This window comes from Neolamprologus brichardi, chromosome 17 (genome assembly GCF_056152115.1).
Source record: "Neolamprologus brichardi isolate AB-2024 chromosome 17, ASM5615211v1, whole genome shotgun sequence".
NCBI classification, from domain to species: Eukaryota; Metazoa; Chordata; class Actinopteri; order Cichliformes; family Cichlidae; genus Neolamprologus; species Neolamprologus brichardi.
In genome coordinates, this window is record NC_142120.1 from 36,788,266 (window position 1) to 36,807,714 (window position 19,449).

The following is a 19,449-nucleotide window of genomic DNA, read 5'->3' on the forward strand; positions in this document are numbered from 1 at the left end:
AACAGCAGTCAGTAAACATCTGTGAACAGATGTGATGAATAAAATGTTTTTAGTCGGTCTTGACTGCAGATGGGTCCGATCAGCACACAGGCCCTTCTGAGGCCCAGTTCACATTGTCCTGCTGAAATGCACCAATCAGGAGCATGAAGTGTGATGATTTCTTTCTACATGGTGGGACGAATATTCAGCGAGCCTCTTTAATGACTGAAAAACAAGAAACAGGTGCAGAAAGGTTTTGTTGTGTTTTTACCCATGTACATCAGCTGTGTCGTACTTTCTAAAATATCACCTTAAAACTCTTTGCACCCGTTATGTGAATTTATAATGTTCACAACCGATGTGGTCAATGATTGTGAACTTAAACAACCAATGATGGCTCTTCAGTTTGGTCTACTGATAGAAATGAGGCCCAATGAGTGGAAAGTGATTGTAATTCAGGGGGTTTTGACCGCTGCACTGTGGCTTATCATTCAGCATGATGTGGCATAACAAAGACTGGACTGAGCCATGTTGTTCTGGTCATGCACACAGATAACACATTCATGAAGAAAATTTAATTTCTAACCTCTAATTTTATAGTGACTCTCCATCCCTGCTGACTAAGAAGCTGCTGATTTAAAGCTGCACACATGTGAACATGTAATATGTTTAATGCCACAGTGTGAGCGTGGTTTAACTTTTTAGATACTGACAAACCTGCTTCCTGCAGCACACACACCAGGCGCACAAAGGCCTTTAAAGCCGTGTCCCCTCCTAACATGCTACTTGAGTTTATCCGATCCTGTTTGTGCTGTCCACATCCTCCGTCTACTAAAAGTTGCAGGTTATCAGTGAGAACAAAGGTCAAGGCAGACATCCAGCATTTGTAATCCTACTTGAAAGAATGACATCATCGTCATTGCTGTTAATAATTACAGCTGTGATAAGTGGCAGACATGGTATTTATTGGTGGCACGACCGTCTGAGACCCCAGTTGATTTGCAGGATCTGGAGCAGGAGGAAGAGACGGTGGAAGCTTCGACACAGACCGGGACGCTCTCAGGTATGTAGGACGAGCTGCTCTGCATATACGTACGTGTTGGAAAGTAAAGAGGGAACTGTGGGGAAGTGAGGACTGCTAAAACTCAAACCAAACTCTCTGGTCTTTCTTCAACCTGACAATCTCACCCTCTGGGACGACGCACGCTCTGACCGGCCTTATGTGCTCTGTCTTGTGTTTGGGGGTCTGGACCTTTGCTGCTTTCTGTTAATGTGCTTTGATAAGTGATGTTCAAAGGAAGGACGGGATCCTTTTGCTAACCTGATGTGATTAATGGACCTCAGAGCCACACAGAGAGGAAGCAGGCGAGATGATGCGCCCGGCAGCTCAGCAGTACGTGGTGACCAGGCCGCTGTACTCGGAGGAGTCCTTCGCTCAGGACCATGAAAAGATCTACAGGCACCGCAAAACTATGCTGGACCACATCAAACAATATTTCACGTAAGCAACATGTCAGACTGTTTGCTGTGTTTCCTGTTTGGTTCCTGTGATCACTGAATACAAACCTACGATCCAGACGACGCAAAGGTTTGATGAACTGTGGAGATTTCAGCAGCAGCTGCTCTTATTTCCATCAACACTTAAAGCTTGTTTGGCTCAGTTTACACAGGTTACGTTTATAGTGATTAAGGTCTGACGAGACACTTTACCTGATAGAAAAACATTATGTGTTTATATGTAAAAGATCTGTGTATCCTTAGATTAGCTTTGGTGCTCAGTCCATATGTACAAAATATACATTTTACATTAGCTTCAAGTCTGAAACTTTTGAAAATGAAATAAGCAATCAAGATTATTTGTTAACCTGCAGCATCTGTGCAGCATGCAAACAGGGTTAGGGCAGCTATTGGCCGAGGTAACTGATCTGTGACATGAAGACTGTCACTGATGTCCAGACGTTTGAAAAATGATATTTACTGAGTGTTTAAAATGGTGACACACTGGCAGGCCTGTGCTTCTACACTGTAACTATGATTATAGGCATTAACAGCTGTTGGCTATTTATCCACTTGGTGCTTTGTGTTTTTTGCCTTTTTAACAGTTATCAATGGTATGTTTACAAGAACGAGAGATAAAAGTATTTAGATGCTTTGCTTTCAGCTGCAATTCTATCAAAGGTGATGCTTTATCTATTTTAATGTCACATATGGCCGTCTCTGTGGACATTTTCAAAACCGGAAGCGGAAAACTTTTATTCCTTAGCTTTAAAATCTGAATGAGTTTGTACTTTATTTATCTTATTTCTTACTCAAATCATTTTATGATTCTTTTTCTTAACTTCTCATTACTTTAAATGCAAAGCACCTTGTTGTTGTTTTAAATGTGCTCTATAAATAAATTTGCCTGGACTTCTGTTTGTCAGTGTGCCAGGCGCAGTAAGCAGAACAGCTATAGCACTGATGCATCTTATTAACAGACAGTTATTAAGTTCATAAGTTAAACTTTTCAGACTTGGTATTGGTTCATCTATACATGCTGGTCTTGATGATTCACCATTCACCCATTTCCAGTTATGGCCACAGCCTATTTACTCTTTTTCTTTCCCTGAAAGAGTTTCTGTTATGTTGTAAGAGAAAAATGACAGGATGAGTGTGTTTATTTAAAAAACAGAGAAAATAAATTACAAGACTAAATCCTGGATGACTTAAAACACTGCAGAGCAACTGATATTGACGTGGTCAGTGGCCAGTGTTTATGTAATATTAATTAATGTATAATGAATATAATAGTAGCTTAATATAATATAATATAATATAATAGCTGAATATTTCTTCATAATCTTTTTATATATTTTGATTGTAAAATCCTAGGTTGGTAGAAGGTGTTTAAATACACAGAGTAAATAAGATTACCGAAAACAACAACAAAAGGATACAAGACTGCTCGATATTTGTACTTTGTAACCAGTTCAAACTATTTTGTGAAGCATAAAATGCAAAAAGTCGTTACTCTAGTGTTTCTCTTTAACACCATATGTTTTGGTTCATTATCGTTTCAGATGTGACGCTAAACGAGCCGAGAGCACAGCTCTGTCTCTTCTCCCAGTCATCGGCTGGATGAAAGCGTACCGATTCAAAGAATGGCTGCTGGGTGACATTGTGTCTGGTGTCAGCACTGGACTGGTGGCTGTCCTGCAAGGTGAGTCGTACTAAGGCAGCTCTTCTGTTCTTCTTCCAGGACCAACTTTCTTGGAATTGGCTGCTCTTCATTGGCAGATTTGGGGGTTTCGTGCTCACGGTCAGAGCTGTAGGTGTGAGATGAGTATGTTAGCGAGATCTACTCTCACATCATGCAAAATGATGTGAGAATGATTGCCCGAGCATTGATAAGGAGCTCCGGTATTACCAGCCTCGTGTTTTGAAACTTTGGCCATGTTTAATATGAGCATGGTAACATTGTAACATTGTAACAGTATAAGAAAGAAAATATGTAAAAGCACATTAAAGGGTCCTTTAAGCATTATATACCTAATTAATTTTTAAAAAGTAAAAGAGAATAAAAGTGATTCTTGCTGGTTTTACTGGCACACGTTGCTTTAGAAGACACAACACTGTAAAGTGAAATGAACAGATATAAATGTGAATAATACTTTGAGTGTTTCTGTCTTGCAGGGCTGGCCTACTGTTTGTTGGCCTCTCTGCCACCCTGGTATGGGCTCTTCTCCGCCTTCTTCCCTGTTATCATCTACTTTTTCCTCGGCACCTCCAGACACATCTCAGTGGGTAAGGCCATCGTCCATTTCTATATAGCTGCTCTCTAAATGTTAGAGTGTAAGTATATCTGCCATCCTCCTGTCTCCCTGAAGGTCCGTTTCCAGTGCTCTGTCTGATGATTGGCTCGGCGGTCACCAGGCTGGTCCCAGACGAGGGGCCGGCGTTCAACATCACGGGGTTTGAAGGCCTGACCAGAGACGAGCAGAGAGTGCTGGTGGCCTCTTCTGTCACCTTCCTTGCCGGTATCATGCAGGTGAATCGGCTCGCCACAGCACTTAGTACAAGATATTTTTGATGAAAGAACTGAAAAATCTACAGATTCAAGATACACTGTCTAAAAACAAGTTCTTATATCCACTGGTAAGTTACTTTAAATCAGTAACTTAGTTACATTACTAGTTACTTCTATCAAAAGTAACTCAGTTACTTCAAGTTACTCGTTACTTTCAAAGTAACTAGTTACTAGGGAAAGTAACTTTGGTTTTACTCAGACTTCTCTTGTTAATGTGTTGCTTTCGTAACTGGATACCCAGCAAGTATCCAGTTAGGGAGCCAGTCTTCTAGCTTGCTTACTTGCCACAGTGCACTGTGCCACCTACCAACAGAAAGGAAAAGATAATGTGCATATTTCCATGAGAGAAATCCCACGCCTGGACCGTCGTCGACCGCCGCCATGATTCTAGCCTACGTCACAGCGTCATGTGCGCTTTTTACATCCAACAGGAAAACTGCAGTCGTGGTGCTTTGATTGTACTCAGAACTCGGAAATTCTGCCTTCTGAATAGGAAGATGTAGGTAACACCAGACTGCAGATGAGCTGCATACAGGGCTGGACGGGGACAAAAAATCGTCCCGGGCATTTTGACTAGAGACCGGCCGCCATCGTAGGAAAAACCATAAAGCCAAACAAACACTGTTGTGACAGTGATGTCTTGATGATATATACCGTATTTTCATGACCATAAGATGCACCGTACTAAAAGGCGTAGTCTCAGTTATGTGTGCCATTACTGTATTTAACACACACATAAGGCGCACCTGATTACAGGTTTTATATACAGTCTACGCCCACACTTCCTCCTTTAACGTTCTCATTGTGTCCTCTACTATGTCCGCCTTACAACAACATCACACACAAGCATACAAGTATGCGTATTTAAAAAAAGAGCGGGAGCAAAACTGAGTTTGGTACTGACATTTTTATTACCGGTAATCGTCATCAATCAAACCCATCGAAGTCCTCATCCTCTGTGTCTGAATTGAACAGCTGCGCTAAATCTCCATCGAACATGCCAGGTTCACTTTCTTCACCGTCAGAGTCACTTTCTGTGCCGTGCGGCTCCTCGGAAATGATGCCGGCTTTTGCGAAAGCTCGAACAACAGTGCCAGCAGACATGTTAGCCCAAGCATCTACAATCCATTCGCAAACTGTGGCGTAACTCGCCCGGTGCTGCCTTCCACTCTTAGTGAAACTGTGGTCTCCATCGGTCATCCATCGCTCCCACGCCGCTCGCAGCCTTACTTTGAACGGCCGGTTCACACCGATGTCCAGCGGTTGGAGTTCCTTTGTCAGGCCTCCTGAATGACAGCAAGCTCACAGTTCATTTGCTTCACTTGTTTTTTCACATCGGCTGTGAGATGCATAGAGTCACAGATCAACAGCGATGGTGATGCGTGGAAAAAACCACCTGGTCTCCTTACATACACCTGCCTCAGCCACTCTTTCATCATTTCCTCATCCATCCAGCCCTTTTCATTTGCCTTAATGATGATTCCTGCTGGAAACTTCTCTTTAGGCAAAGTCTTTCTCTTAAAAATCACCATAGGCGGCAGTTTCTGTCCATTAGCATGGCAGCCAAGCACAACAGTAAAAGAAGGCTTTTCGTGCCCCGTTGTACAGATTGCTACCGTGCTGGTCCCCTTCACAGTGTGACTCACCGGGATGTCGAAAGTGAGCGGCATCTCGTCCATGTCAGTGATGTGGCTGGACTGGATGTGTTTGTCGGCGATGTGTTTGCTGCAGTAGGAGCGGAGGATGGCCAGCTTTTCATTATAATCCGCTGGAAGTTGCTGCGCTACCGTAGTCCTGGTCTGGATGGAAAAATGGCACCGTTTCATGAAACGAAAGCACCAAGACGGACCTCCTTGGAAATGTTCAGTTTTCATTTCTTCTGCTAGCGAAACTGCTTTTAGTCGAATGGTAAAGTCGAAACGCTTCTCCCACTCGTTCTTTGCTCGATGATCCACTGCTCGAGTCTTTCCTCCAACTCGGGCCATATCGACTTATGTCCGCGGAAACTCAGCTGCGACTTCTTGACCTGTCGGAGCTCGTTTTCCAGCTTCCGCCACTTGCGAACCATCAATTCATTAATCTTAAATTCTCTCGCGGCTGCTCGATTTCCATGTTCCTCCGCGTAGCTGATGGCCTTCAGTTTAAACTGTGCTTCATAAGCGTGTCTCTTTTCCATTTTCAGGGTTGTTAAAACAACGATGTTCTGCATAACGCACATACCTGTTCTTTTATATACAATCAATGCCCACACTTCCCCCTTTAGCGTTCTCATGGTGTTCTCTACTACGTCCTCCTTACAACAACAACACACACAGGCGTACTGCACTATAGGGCGCACCGCACACTTTGAAGAAAAAAGTCTAAGACTTTTATGTGCGCCTTATAGTCGTGAAAATACGGTATGCATCAGTCTATCAATCGTTTGTTGTAAGATTCAGATAATTATTTTTTAAAAGCGAGACATTTTAAATGAGAATAAGAAAGTATTTCTTTGTGCCCCCCTCTCCCTGTTAATGCCCTACCTGCCCCCCTGGCAAAACTTTGCTAGACCCGCCCCTGCACAGTTACCAGCTGTCAGCTACTTAGAAAAGGATCCTGGTGTTATTTGTCTCTCAGAAAGAGTTCATAACTTCAACTCATTCATGTCACCTAAAAGGTAAACCTGTTTCTCCATCACCTGTTCAGCTCTGATGATTCAGTAAGGACATCTCCTGGTTTCATCTTCATGTTTCCCTCTCACCACATATCCAAACCCAAATCATGACCAGCAGCTTTACAGCTGTGGCTCCAGCAAACACCAGCTGATACTAGAAATTAATATCAAATAAATTCTAACAACAGCTGATCAAACGTGCTGCTGTTTAGTGCAACATCCGCTGGTTTCCTGTTTCTGGTGCAAAGTGGGCGATAAACAAACAAGAGAGACGATCAGCTGATCATTGATCAGTTTCATGATTGAAGTAGAAACAGGCGAGAGAGGGAGAGAATGAGAGGAGAAGAGGCAGCTGTGCAGCAAAGACACAGAATAAATCCAGCTTTGTGTCTTTTTCATTGTAGCTGAAGTCCGGGACAAACTGTTCCTTTTCACCTCAACACGAAACGCGTAATATTTTCTCTGAATACGAGACGATTCCGTTTTTTAGGGGACGGTTGGAAACTCTACTAACTAACCTTATGAACAAACTAAAGTTCAACATCAGTAACATCATAGCACCATCCAGCTGTATAGAAACTCCGTCATGCTAGCTAGCACACAGTACGAAAAAGTCAGCACAACGAAAATAAACTCCACCTAAACTTGGTTTATATCTGACCCAGATAGACTGCAGGTCATAACTTCTTACCTGAAGTTTAGTTCACACTCGGACCGGCGGCCGCCTCGGGTCTCTCCTCTTGCCTCCCCTTTCCCTCATCCACCTGCTGCCTCCACCACTTGCTAATGTTACTGAATCTGTGGAAGCTCCGCGATCCCACCACACGAAGTAACGAGTAACGAGCCTATCTAAATCCCAGTAACGAGTAACGAGTAACGCGTTCCTGGTTTTGGCATAATAACTAGTTACCGTGCTCGTTACCACAATAATTACGTAGTTACTGTAACGCATTACTTAATAACGCGTTAGTCCCAACGCTGCTTATATCTCACTGAAATGTTACTCTTTAGCTGACTGTGTCTTATTGCAATGAGATATTTTAAGTAGAAATCAGATGAATATACTTGGTAAGATTTTTGCAGTGCATGGTTCCTCCAGGCCAAAAAACTCACTGAAAAGCCTTCAGTTAATCCAAAATGCTGCAGCAAGAGTACTGACAGGGACTAGAAAGAGAGAGCATATTTCTCCTGTTTTGGCTTCCCTTCATTGGCTTCCTGTTAAATCCAGAATTGAATTCAAAATCCTGCTCCTCACATACAAGGTCGTAAATAATCAGGCCCCATCTTATCTTAATGACCTTGTAGTACCATATCACCCTATTAGAGCACTTCGCTCCCACTCTGCAGGCCTACTTGTTGTTCCTAGAGTATTTAAAAGTAGAATGGGAGGCAGAGCCTTCAGTTTTCAGGCCCCTCTTCTGTGGAACCAGCTTCCAGTTTGGATTCAGGAGACAGACACTATCTCTACTTTCAAGATTAGGCTTCAAACTTTCCTTTTTGCTAAAGCATATAGTTAGGGCTGGACCAGGTGACCCTGAATCCTCCCTTAGTTATGCTGCAATAGATGTAGGCTGCCGGGGGATTCCCATGATGCATTGAGTTTTTCCTTTCCAGTCACCTTTCTCGCTCTCTATGTGTTAACAGACCTCTCTGTGTTGAACAGAGATGGGCAGTAACGCGTTACTTGTAACGCGTTACTGTAATCCGATTACTTTTTTCAAGTAACGAGTAAAGTAAGGGATTACTATTGCAAAAACGGTAATTCGATTACCGTTACTTTCCCGTAGGAACGCTGCGTTACTGCGTTACTAAAACCGTGATTTTCTTGCGAGAATGTCTCATGACAGTGACGTAAGCGAGTGTGATGTTGGTGACAACAGCTGTGTGCAGATCAACAATGGATCATATATCGAGTGCGGAGAGAGTATGAGCGTGCAGCGTTTAAAGCGTGGAAGTACTGACCTTACTTTGAGTTTGATTCCGTAAAAAGTGACAAAAACATTAGTGTCCGCTGTGCGTGGGAAGAAAACTTCTTTTTACAGCGAAAAAAAACCCTAAACTTCCAAGCAAGCACCGAGTAGCTACGACGTAATGGGAAACTCACAGAGAAACTGCGGTATCCTTCCACTGACTGCTGCAGCACACCTGCACCAGGATAAACCTCCGCCTACTCTACTCCTGCTTTACAGGTGAAAATAGAGCAAAAGGACCGCTAGTCTTTGACTTTATTTATTTTCTGCTGTGTTTTACTTGCATCTGAAAGAGTGAGTGTAAACACAAAAAAATAAAAAAAAATAAAAAAAATTATATATATACAGTGGGGCAAAAAAGTATTTAGTCAGCCACCGATTGTGCAAGTTCCCCCACTTAAAATGATGACAGAGGTCAGTAATTTGCACCAGAGGTACACTTCAACTGTGAGAGACAGAATGTGAAAAAAAAATCCATGAATTCACATGGTAGGATTTATAAAGAATTTATTCGTAAATCAGGGTGGAAAATAAGTATTTGGTCACCTCAAACAAGGAAAATCCCTGGCTCTCACAGACCTGTAACGTCTTCTGTAAGAAGCTCTTCTGTCCCCCACTCGTTACCTGTATGAATGGCACCTGTTTGACCTCATCATCTGTATAAAAGACACCTGTCCACAGCCTCAACCAGTCAGACTCCAAACTCCGCCATGGCCAAGACCAAAGAGCTTTCGAAGGACACCAGGAAAAGAATTGTAGACCTGCACCAGACTGGGAAGAGTGAATCTACAATAGGCAAGCAGCTTGGTGTGAAAAAATCAACTGTGGGAGCAATCATCAGAAAATGGAAGACATACAAGACCACTGATAATCTCCCTCGATCTGGGGCTCCACGCAAGATCTCATCCCGTGGGGTCAAAATGATCATGAGAACGGTGAGCAAAGATCCCAGAACCACACGGGGGGACCTGGTGAATGACCTGCAGAGAGCTGGGACCAAAGTAACAAAGGTCACCATCAGTAACACACTACAACGGCAGGGAATCAAATCCCGCAGTGCCAGACGTGTTCCGCTGCTGAAGCCAGTGCATGTCCAGGCCCGTCTGAAGTTTGCCAGAGAGCACATGGATGATACAGCAGAGGATTGGGAGAATGTCATGTGGTCAGATGAAACCAAAGTAGAACTTTTTGGTATAAACTCAACTCGTCGTGTTTGGAGGAAGAAGAATACTGAGTTGCATCCCAAGAACACCATACCTACTGTGAAGCATGGGGGTGGAAACATCATGCTATGGGGCTGTTTTTCTGCCAAGGGGACAGGACGACTGATCCGTGTTAAGGACAGAATGAATGGGGCCAAGTATCGTGAGATTTTGAGCCAAAACCTCCTTCCATCAGTGAGAACTTTGAAGATGAAACGAGGCTGGGTCTTCCAACATGACAATGATCCAAAACACACCGCCCGGGCAACAAAGGAGTGGCTCCGTAAGAAGCATTTGAAAGTCCTGGAGTGGCCTAGCCAGTCTCCAGACCTCAACCCCATAGAAAATCTGTGGCGGGAGTTGAAAGTCCGTGTTGCTCGGCGACAGCCCCAAAACATCACTGCTCTTGAGAAGATCTGCATGGAGGAATGGGCCAAAATACCAGCTACTGTGTGTGCAAACCTGGTAAAGACCTATAGTAAACGTTTGACCTCTGTTATTGCCAACAAAGGTTATGTTACAAAGTATTGAGTTGTATTTTTGTTATTGACCAAATACTTATTTTCCACCCTGATTTACGAATAAATTCTTTACAAATCCTACCATGTGAATTCATGGATTTTTTTTTCACATTCTGTCTCTCACAGTTGAAGTGTACCTCTGGTGCAAATTACTGACCTCTGTCATCATTTTAAGTGGGGGAACTTGCACAATCGGTGGCTGACTAAATACTTTTTTGCCCCACTGTATATATATATATATATATATATATATATTTATTATGTGCTGGAATGTGCAGAAAATAGGTTTAAATGTTAAACTAATTTCTTCCAGTCAGATAATGGTGCATATAATTAAAATTTTGCTTCATGCATAAAGTTAAAAGATTAAAACTAACAAAACAAGTTTTAAAAAGAGACTTTTCCATTTGATTACATTTTGTATGATGGATTATGTAGAAAAAGTAGAATTGGGCTGAAAGATCTATCGCTTTATCACCTATTCAGGTTGTAAATCATGTTTTTAAAAAGTAACTAAGTAACTAAGTAACTAAGTAATTAATTACTTTTGAAAATAAGTAATCAGTAAAGTAACGGGATTACTTTTTTGGGGAAGTAATCAGTAATTAATTACTGATTACTTTTTTCAAGTAACTTGACCAACACTGGTGTTGAATCATATCTGTTATTAACCTCTGTCTCTCTTCCACAGCATGTCTTTTATCCTGTCTTCCTTCTCTCACCCCAACCGGTCGCAGCAGATGGCCGCCCCTCCCTGAGCCCGGTTCTGCCGGAGGTTTCTTCCTGTTAAAAGGGAGTTTTTCCTTCCCACTGTCGCCAAAGTGCTTGCTCATAGGGGGTCATATGATTGTTGGGTTTTTCTCTGTATCTATGAAGCGCCTTGAGGCGACTTTTGTTGTGATTTGGCGCTATATAAATAAAATTGAATTGAATTGAATTGAATTCCTGATCTGTGAAGACCATACCAAGGTCAGCTTGCCCAGCTGGGATTGTGTCAAAGTTTACCTAAATGACTGAATCTGTTTGTGACTCCTGTCTCTGGCAGCTTGCGATGGGCATTCTGCAGGTGGGCTTCGTTGTCATGTACCTTTCCGACACACTTGTGTCAGGTTTCACCACAGCTGCTGCGATTCACATTCTGGTGTCGCAGCTCAAGTTTGTGTTGGGGCTGGAAGTTCCAGGGATCAGCGGGCCGCTGTCACTCATATATGTAAGTACAGGCCAGCTTGAAGCTTGCTCTGTTCATCACAACAGGTTGTTTATCTGCTGGTTTCATTCTTCAGACTTTGGAGATCATCTTTAACAAGATCACCTCCACCAATGTCTGTGATGTGGTGATCTCCATCGTGATCATGGTGGTGGTGTTCATCGTAAAGGAGATAAATGAGCGATTTAAATCCAAGCTGCCTGTGCCGATCCCCATAGAGGTCGTCATGGTGAGCAACGCTGCACGACTCCTGACATTTTTGCATCTCTTTGAAGGCTTGTTGGCTCCATAAACAACAACACTGTTATTTATTACACTGGTTTTGGCTCTTCACTTTAACGACTGTACTCAGCAGGTGAATAACACTCATTAAAGTGATTAATGTTCATTTATGGGCCAGAAAAAGATTTCACCGAGAGATACCGGTCACAGGTTCACACCTCCAGTTAATAAATGCTCTCTGAGTTTTGTATTTAAAAGAGTAAATAGCTGTAAATAATCATTTGTCATTTCTTTCACAGACTGTTATTGCATGTGGAGTTTCATATGCATTCGACTTTAAGACAACATATGGCATTGATGTTGTTGGTTATATACCAAAAGGGTAAGAATACATCAAGCTTACAGTAAAACCTGTCGATTGTTTTATCTTTGCTGTAGAAGAGTCAGAACATCAGCAGGAGGAGTTATCAATGACAAACTGTACTTCCCCTGTAATATTATACTGTTGTTTTAATATCCTGAGACTGTGCATAACTCACAAGTACATAAGAAGTTTATAAGGTGATAATAGCTAAAAGCTAACATTTTGATTTGGAGCCTGTAAAAGTGTGAAATCAGAAAGGCAGTCAAAGAGAGGTCAAAGCACTTCCACAACATTATAGTTCTAAAATGCAACATGCAAACTTTACACATGTTATGTCTCTTTCTGCTTTGGCCAAAATTAAATATGTTTTTGATTTGAGGACCCAAACGCAGACTCATGGAGGCGAGACAGAAACTCAACAGGCAGCTTTATTGCTGAACATCAGAAAATACAAAAATAACTAAACTTGTAATGAAACTAAACAAGCTGGTAGGCAGAACACATGGCGGGGAAAGAGGGAGACGGAGGCTTAAATACACAGCACAATGTCCAGAGAACAGAAAACACACAGTGAACACAGCCGAGACAAATCAGACATGAACAAGAGAGAGAGAAAGAGGACAAAGACACAAGGGAACCGAACAGTCCAAGAACTAAACAAGAACACTCAGAATAACTACGACCATGAATGAACCTGAACATAGAATAGAATAGAATAGAATAGAATTCAACTTTATTGTCATTGCACATGCACAGGTACAGGGCAACGAAATGCAGTTTGCATCCATCCAGAAGTGCTTTAGTGATACAGATATATTACAATATATATTAGCAATAATATAGATATGTAAGTATGTTACAGAAATGGGTCTATTATGGTATGTTATAATGTACACGGTATGAACATAATACAAAATATTACTAGAATACAAGAAGGTCAAAATGCTGGGTCAGAGTGACCCAGAACCATGAACCTGTATTTTGAAACAGTAACATAATATTACGCTTTAGCTAAGGGTCCAACATGTTAAGGTAACGGTCTGAGTTCTGGCTCTGAATTGTTTCTCTTATCACTTGTGGCTGATCCACCTGACCGTGTCCATGTTTAGAGACACAATAATCTGACAGACTTGTACCGTTTCAGGTACGAGGCGCCAGTCGCCCCAAACCCGCAGATCTTCCAAGAAACAGCAGTGGAAGCGTTTCCTATAGCCATCGTGGGTTTTGCTGTGGCCTTCTCTGTGGCCAAAGTTTACTCTATAAAACATGATTACACCATAGATGGAAACCAGGTGGGTAACAACTCAGCCACATGGAGGTTAAAGTTGTGTCAGGACGTCAGTGTGACTTTTTATCTCTGTGACCCGGCTACAGGAGCTGATAGCCTTTGGAGTCAGCAACATCTTTGGAGCTTCCTTCAGGTCTTTTGCAGCGAGTACAGCTCTTTCTAGGAGTGCAGTTCAGGAGAGCACAGGAGGGAAAACTCAGGTAAACTAACGTAGCTGATCCCGGATCTGTCCATGTCAGGCAGGGTTTTCTGTATTACTGTAGGGTCTACCTTACAGTATAAAGCACCCTGAGGTTTGTTGTTGTGATCTGTATAAATAAAGCTGTATTGAATAATATTGAAACTGAAGTCGGATTTCGTAACACAAACGTTTGAAGTATCTTTACAATGAAAATCTTTATAATGAAATCTTTGCTTTTTCACTACAATTCATTTGTTGAATCCCTGGAAAACATTTAAATATGACTGCATGATATCAGTTTACAGAATCTGTCCATTCTCTTCTGTTTATACACGTTCATAGAGACTCTGTGATTAACTGCAAATGAATGGACAGCAGTTCCTGTGACACTCCTAGTTTCAGCTCGTCGCTCTGACATACAGTCACACAAATGCATTAAATTCAGTGAGTGACCAATAGAAAGGCCAGCCAACAGTGACCTCGAGTGTTTAGAGGAGAAAATCAAGTATCAATCAACTAATCTGATAAAGTCCTTTTTAAATCAGTACAAACTCACAGAATCTGATTTCCATCACGTTTGTTCTTCAATCCTCTTCTGTCGTTTTCAGGTAGCTGGTTTACTGTCAGCTGTCATAGTGATGATCGTCACATTGGCTATTGGATTCCTACTGGAGCTCCTACCAAAGGTACGTACACCTCCCTGTGCCTCTGACATGCTGTGTATACTCTGGGAAAGCTGATCTCTGGCCCTCTGCTTTAACAGTCCGTGCTGGGCGCCGTGATCATCGTCAACCTGAAGGGCAGTCTGATGCAGTTCAGAGAGATCCCATATCTGTGGAGGAGGGACAAAGCCGACTGTGTAAGACCTCACAAACTTTCAGTACTCTTAAAGACCATGTTTATATTTTGTAAGAAAGGACACATGGCCTCCTTGTTAGTAAACAACATGTTTCTTACCACAACAAGGTGGTGTGGCTGGCTAGCTGCATCGGTGCCCTCTTGCTGGGGCTGGATCTGGGACTGGCTGCCGGCCTCGGTGTGGAGCTGATCAGTGTCATCCTCAGGACTCAGTTGTGAGTATTTGGTGCACAATGTGATCATGTAACTGATTACTGTTGTTATTTCATCACGCTATTGTCACGAGGTTCAAAACGATGGCTTTTATTCTGTTAGCTGTTAGATAAATGACCACGACAGTGAGTACAAACACGTGACGCTGATTCTTGTAAATGATACAGTAGTTTACATTAAACCTTTCATCGTTGTTTCATCATCATCGTGAGCATGTTAGCATGTCATGTTTGCTTGTTTGCTTCAGTCCTCGCTGCAGTCTGCTGGCCAACATCAGGGGCACCGATATCTACAAAGACCGAAAGGACTACATCAGCGTAAGTTAGCGTGTGGCCCCTCAGGTGGCTTCAGTTTACCTTTCAAATATTTACACAGCTGTCGGGATATTAGCTTAGGCATTTGGATTAGAGTGTGAGGTCATTATTGTTATTATCATTATTTACATTGCAAAACTTTTTATGAAAACCTAGGATGGAAAGATAGTTTCAACTGAACTGAAAGAGATGTACTTTACCTTATGTGCACTGCATGTGGAAATAAGTGTTGCAGTTTGATAATAACATAAAGGACTTGTTACGATGGTACTAATTACAACTGAAAACCTACGAAATGTCAACAGGAAGTGTGAGTGTGGTTTATCACTGGCAGGCAGCCCACAGACAGACAATCACACTTTGTTTTACTTTTACTTTAGATCCTGAGGTGAAATCCTTTAACGATCAGCTAAATGTACCTGCCAACTTGAGCCACCAGTTAATTTTTAAAGATCGCAGATATTTTGTGCTAATTCATCATAATTAGACAAAAGATTACTGCATTACTAGGAATGATTGCCACTCTACTTGCTTCTTGGTGTTTGGGTTGGGATGATACTAAAGAATAGCAGGACTCACTGTCAGTAAAAGTCGTTTACTGACTGGTTTCTTCTTCACATCCACGCCAACAGTCCGACTCAACTAGACAGAAAGAGATGCAGGATGATTTTTTAAACTCTTTGCAGATATACGAGCCAGAAGGAGTGAAGATCTTCAGGATGCCATCTCCAATCTTCTTTGCTAACATTGAGTTCTTCAGGAACAAGCTGGTGGAAGCTGTAAGTCACATCTGGCTTTAGAGTGTAAAAGAATAAAAAGGTTAATGTACAATGTGGCTGATGTCGTTTTCAACAAAGCCTCTTTTTCTTTCCAACACAATAAAACACATCAGATAAACTTATCTCTGACCTGATCAGCAGATACGATAAATGACACACTTACTGTATTTCTTCCCAGGTCGGGTTTAACCCATTACGGGTGTTGAGAAAGAGAAATAAAGCAGTGAGGATGATACGGAAACTTCTGAAGAAGGGCAAGTTGCAGTGGACATCTGTGAGTATCTGAGCTTGGTTTGATAGTAACGGCACAAATGTTGCCTGTATCGACACATTAACAAGACGTTTCATTTTTACACAGTGAGTAAATTGACCAGAGTAAGAAGTTATTTTGGTCATTTGGTCATCATGGCAGATTTACATTTTCAGAAAACTCAAAAACCCAAACAGTGAAGTGAGAAAAGCAGCAGATGGTGCAGAGTCCAGCTTCACTTGTGGTGTGAGGCTGTAATGTGTGACTTTGTGTGTGGTTTACAAATATTTAGTCAGTCACAACAAAAACCTTTGACAGTCTTATTAGACAATAACTGACACGTTCAGTATGAACCTTGATGCTCGATGGACAAAAACCATCATATATTTACCATTTATCATTTATTTATTTATTTAAATTGTCAGTAGCCATATCTTGATTGTAAACACATTCCTGCAGTTCCTGCTGGAACGTGTTCCCGTGTGGTGAAGTCTCTGACATAGAAAACACATTTTGCTGTTACAGATCGGCCTCCTGAATACCTCGTGTGGACCCATAAATGAATCAGAGTATGAGAGCAACATGGAAGAGCTGGACCAACCAACTGACTTCAAAGACTTTCCTGCCCGGATCGACTGGAACGCCGAGCTTCCGGCCAACATTGTGGTTCCCAGAGTTGAGATTCACAGCCTGGTCCTGGACTTTGCCACCGTCTCCTTCTTAGACATCTCTGGACTGAAGGGACTCAGAGCAGTGCGTTTGTATTCATGCAGCAGCAGCAGATGTTTCACTCTGGCTCTGTTTAATTCATTTCTCTTTGCAGCTGCTGAAAGAGCTGATCCGAGTTGAGGTTGAGGTCTACATCGTGGCCTGTGACCGTAAGTACTAACGTATTGTCTGTATTAGTTTAGTAATCATGTTAGCCTACCATACTAACCTAAACACCTGTCACATACTCAGCTGTATGTTTGTCGACCATATTTGGACCTTCTGTTGCAGCTTACATCCTGGAGAAACTCCATGATTGTAGCTTCTTTGATGATGAAGTTCAGTCTTCAATGTTCTACCTGACACTGCATGACGCCATGCTGCACATCCTGGAGAAACATCCGGAGCCTCCTCCAAAAAAGTCTGATTATGAGAAGGTAAAGAAGAGCAATAAACACAACATTCAGGGAGTATTTGACATCTTACTGTTGGAAATATGTACAGAATATCAAACTTATAAGAAATGTGTGTTATTGCACAGATAATAACATCAGTCACAGTTCATCACCTCGCTGGCAGATTGAGGAGCAGAGACAGAAATGTAGGTATCAGCCCCAAACTGTGCTTTTCACTGTTTGTATGCAGTGCGTGTGTGTGTGTGTGTGTGTGCGTGCGTGCGTGCGTGTGTGTGTGTGTGTGTGTGTGTGTGTGTGTGTGTATAATACCTAATATGACACAAATGCCTCGGACTCAGAATGAAAGGTCGGGGGAATGGAAGAAGGATAGACTGCCTGCAGGGTGGAGAGGGGAATTTATTTATTCATTAAAGCGTTGGAGGAATTTTATTTTAAATCTGGATCATTTTCCCTTATTTTTCAAATATTCATTTAAAAACTTAACAAACTAACCACGCTAACGCGTTGACGCCGTCCAACCCCACGCACGGGGCGATCCACAGTAACTCATAAACTGAGTTTTGCCGTGTTAATGCAAGTATGGCGTTAACGTCATTTTAACAAGATTAACGCCGACAGCACTAGTTCATATTTAACAAAAGTGCAGACATAAGTGTGCACATTACTAACACAGCCAGTCCCTCAGCATGTCTGTACTCTCTGCTCATATCGCCTTCATATTAAATCATGTAAAGAACTTAACATTGCACTCAACAACAAACATCAACATGCAGGTCACAAGTCCCGTGTGACGTGGGCGGTCCTCTGAAAAGCTGAGCACTCCCGATGATTCAGCGTCTGGTAGAACTTCCTCGAACAGCAACAATTTAAATTATTTTCTTTGGAGGAATTATTTTCTCGCTCTTCTTTACAACGTTGCTTCAGTTCATTGAGTTTCATTCGTTCACCTTTGTTGGCTAAATGTACTCATCCTGCAGGCTTGAATCACAGTCTCCTTGGTAAAAGCAGCTCATGCAACCTCCACAACCTGCTGCCTCAATGTGTCTTTGTCACTCAGTGTTGTCTCACCTGAATTCCTCCTATGGGCATATTAGTCTCTTGTAAATGAAATAAGTAATACACTTTTAACCCTCTCAGGCTCAAATTAAGTTTTTGTTGCTAATGCACAACCAAGTCCTGCAGTGGTCCTTCTGAGTAAAAAAGACTCATAAAATATGTTTGTGGGGTGATCAGGTTGTTAGTTTATAACTGTTGCAAATCGGCAACGTCTGCCTCGAGAGGGTTAATAATATAGTGTGCTAAAAAGTTGAAACAACCTGTAACACGAGTTCCTTCTTCACCCACAGGCTTCAGAAGCACAAACGAAGTTATAATCAGAAGATGATGATTAAGAAGATCAAAGAAAGCATCGAATATGTTACTAGTGATGCCTTATAGCAACATGCATAGTGAAGAATGATGAACTGCTTTAATTTATTTAGCTTTGACTTTAATTCATGAGACGTTTCGTTCTATTGTTTTTTATACTGTACATATTGGATTTGTAGAGACACATGGTGTAATATATTGTAATGTGTATTTTCCTAACAGTGACAGTGAATGAACTTTTGACAAAGGAATATTGTTTTTAGAACAAAACGACTGTGAAGATAAAAAGCAGTGGCTGAAATAAATGTTTTTTATCAATAAATAATTCAGTTGAGTCTTTTTTAATCTGGCACCCATTAGAATTAAAAAGGATGCTGTTGCAGCCCTGTTAGCTGGGTTATTATTGCAACGTGATTCATCGTCACTATCAGCTTCTACTATTGGGAAATTGACATTAACACGACTACAATGACATCATTAAAACCATTATTTCAGTAACATGAACATATCCATGATTATTTGGTATACTTTGACTCAGTACACATACAACAACATTAAAATAACATTAAAATATTAAACTATGATGCCTATCAATGTGAATTCTTCATTATTTCACTTTCACTTCCTTGCTAAAAAAAAATTTAAAAATAAAATAAAAAATAATAAATATAACATTTAAAGAACACTACTTTAGAAACTACTGCATATATTTAAAGATTCCTGTTGAGTTTTGTTTTAATGTTAAACTTTTATCTACATTTAACCTTTTGTGTTGTCTGTTTATTTAACTTCATAAATCAACTTTACTTACTCAAAGTGTCTGATGAATCATTGATGTGTTGATCAAATAAATCAGATACTGCTGACTGTTATTATTTAGCGCTTTTCTA

The 19,449-nt window shown here is 41.5% G+C and overlaps 1 protein-coding gene across 1 annotated transcript; it reads left to right on the forward strand.

Moving 5' to 3' along the window:
* The first annotated feature begins 1,349 nt into the window (after nt 1–1,349).
* LOC102795069 (chloride anion exchanger-like) lies at nt 1,350–18,652 on the forward strand. Its single transcript, XM_087830647.1, has 20 exons — nt 1,350–1,480; nt 3,039–3,178; nt 3,652–3,762; nt 3,846–4,006; nt 11,437–11,601; nt 11,675–11,827; nt 12,120–12,202; nt 13,329–13,476; nt 13,559–13,672; nt 14,262–14,339; nt 14,417–14,512; nt 14,620–14,726; nt 14,972–15,041; nt 15,725–15,817; nt 15,996–16,091; nt 16,593–16,820; nt 16,891–16,945; nt 17,067–17,212; nt 17,317–17,376; nt 18,538–18,652. The coding sequence occupies exons 1-20, from the start codon at nt 1,350–1,352 to the stop codon at nt 18,562–18,564; spliced, it is 2,262 nt and encodes a 753-aa protein (XP_087686773.1). The 3' UTR covers nt 18,565–18,652.
* Nucleotides 18,653–19,449: the final 797 nt, after the last annotated feature.

Excerpts from the sequence above, each read along its gene's own strand:
- LOC102795069 (XM_087830647.1), top strand. The coding sequence starts at position 1,350 with ATGATGCGCCCGGCAGCTCAGCAGTACGTGGTGACCAGGCCGCTGTAC. Across the intron at positions 13,477-13,558 it reads ACACCATAGATGGAAACCAG|GAGCTGATAGCCTTTGGAGT; the intron begins GTGGGTAACAAC and ends ACCCGGCTACAG. Across the intron at positions 17,377-18,537 it reads TGAGGAGCAGAGACAGAAAT|GCTTCAGAAGCACAAACGAA; the intron begins GTAGGTATCAGC and ends CTTCACCCACAG.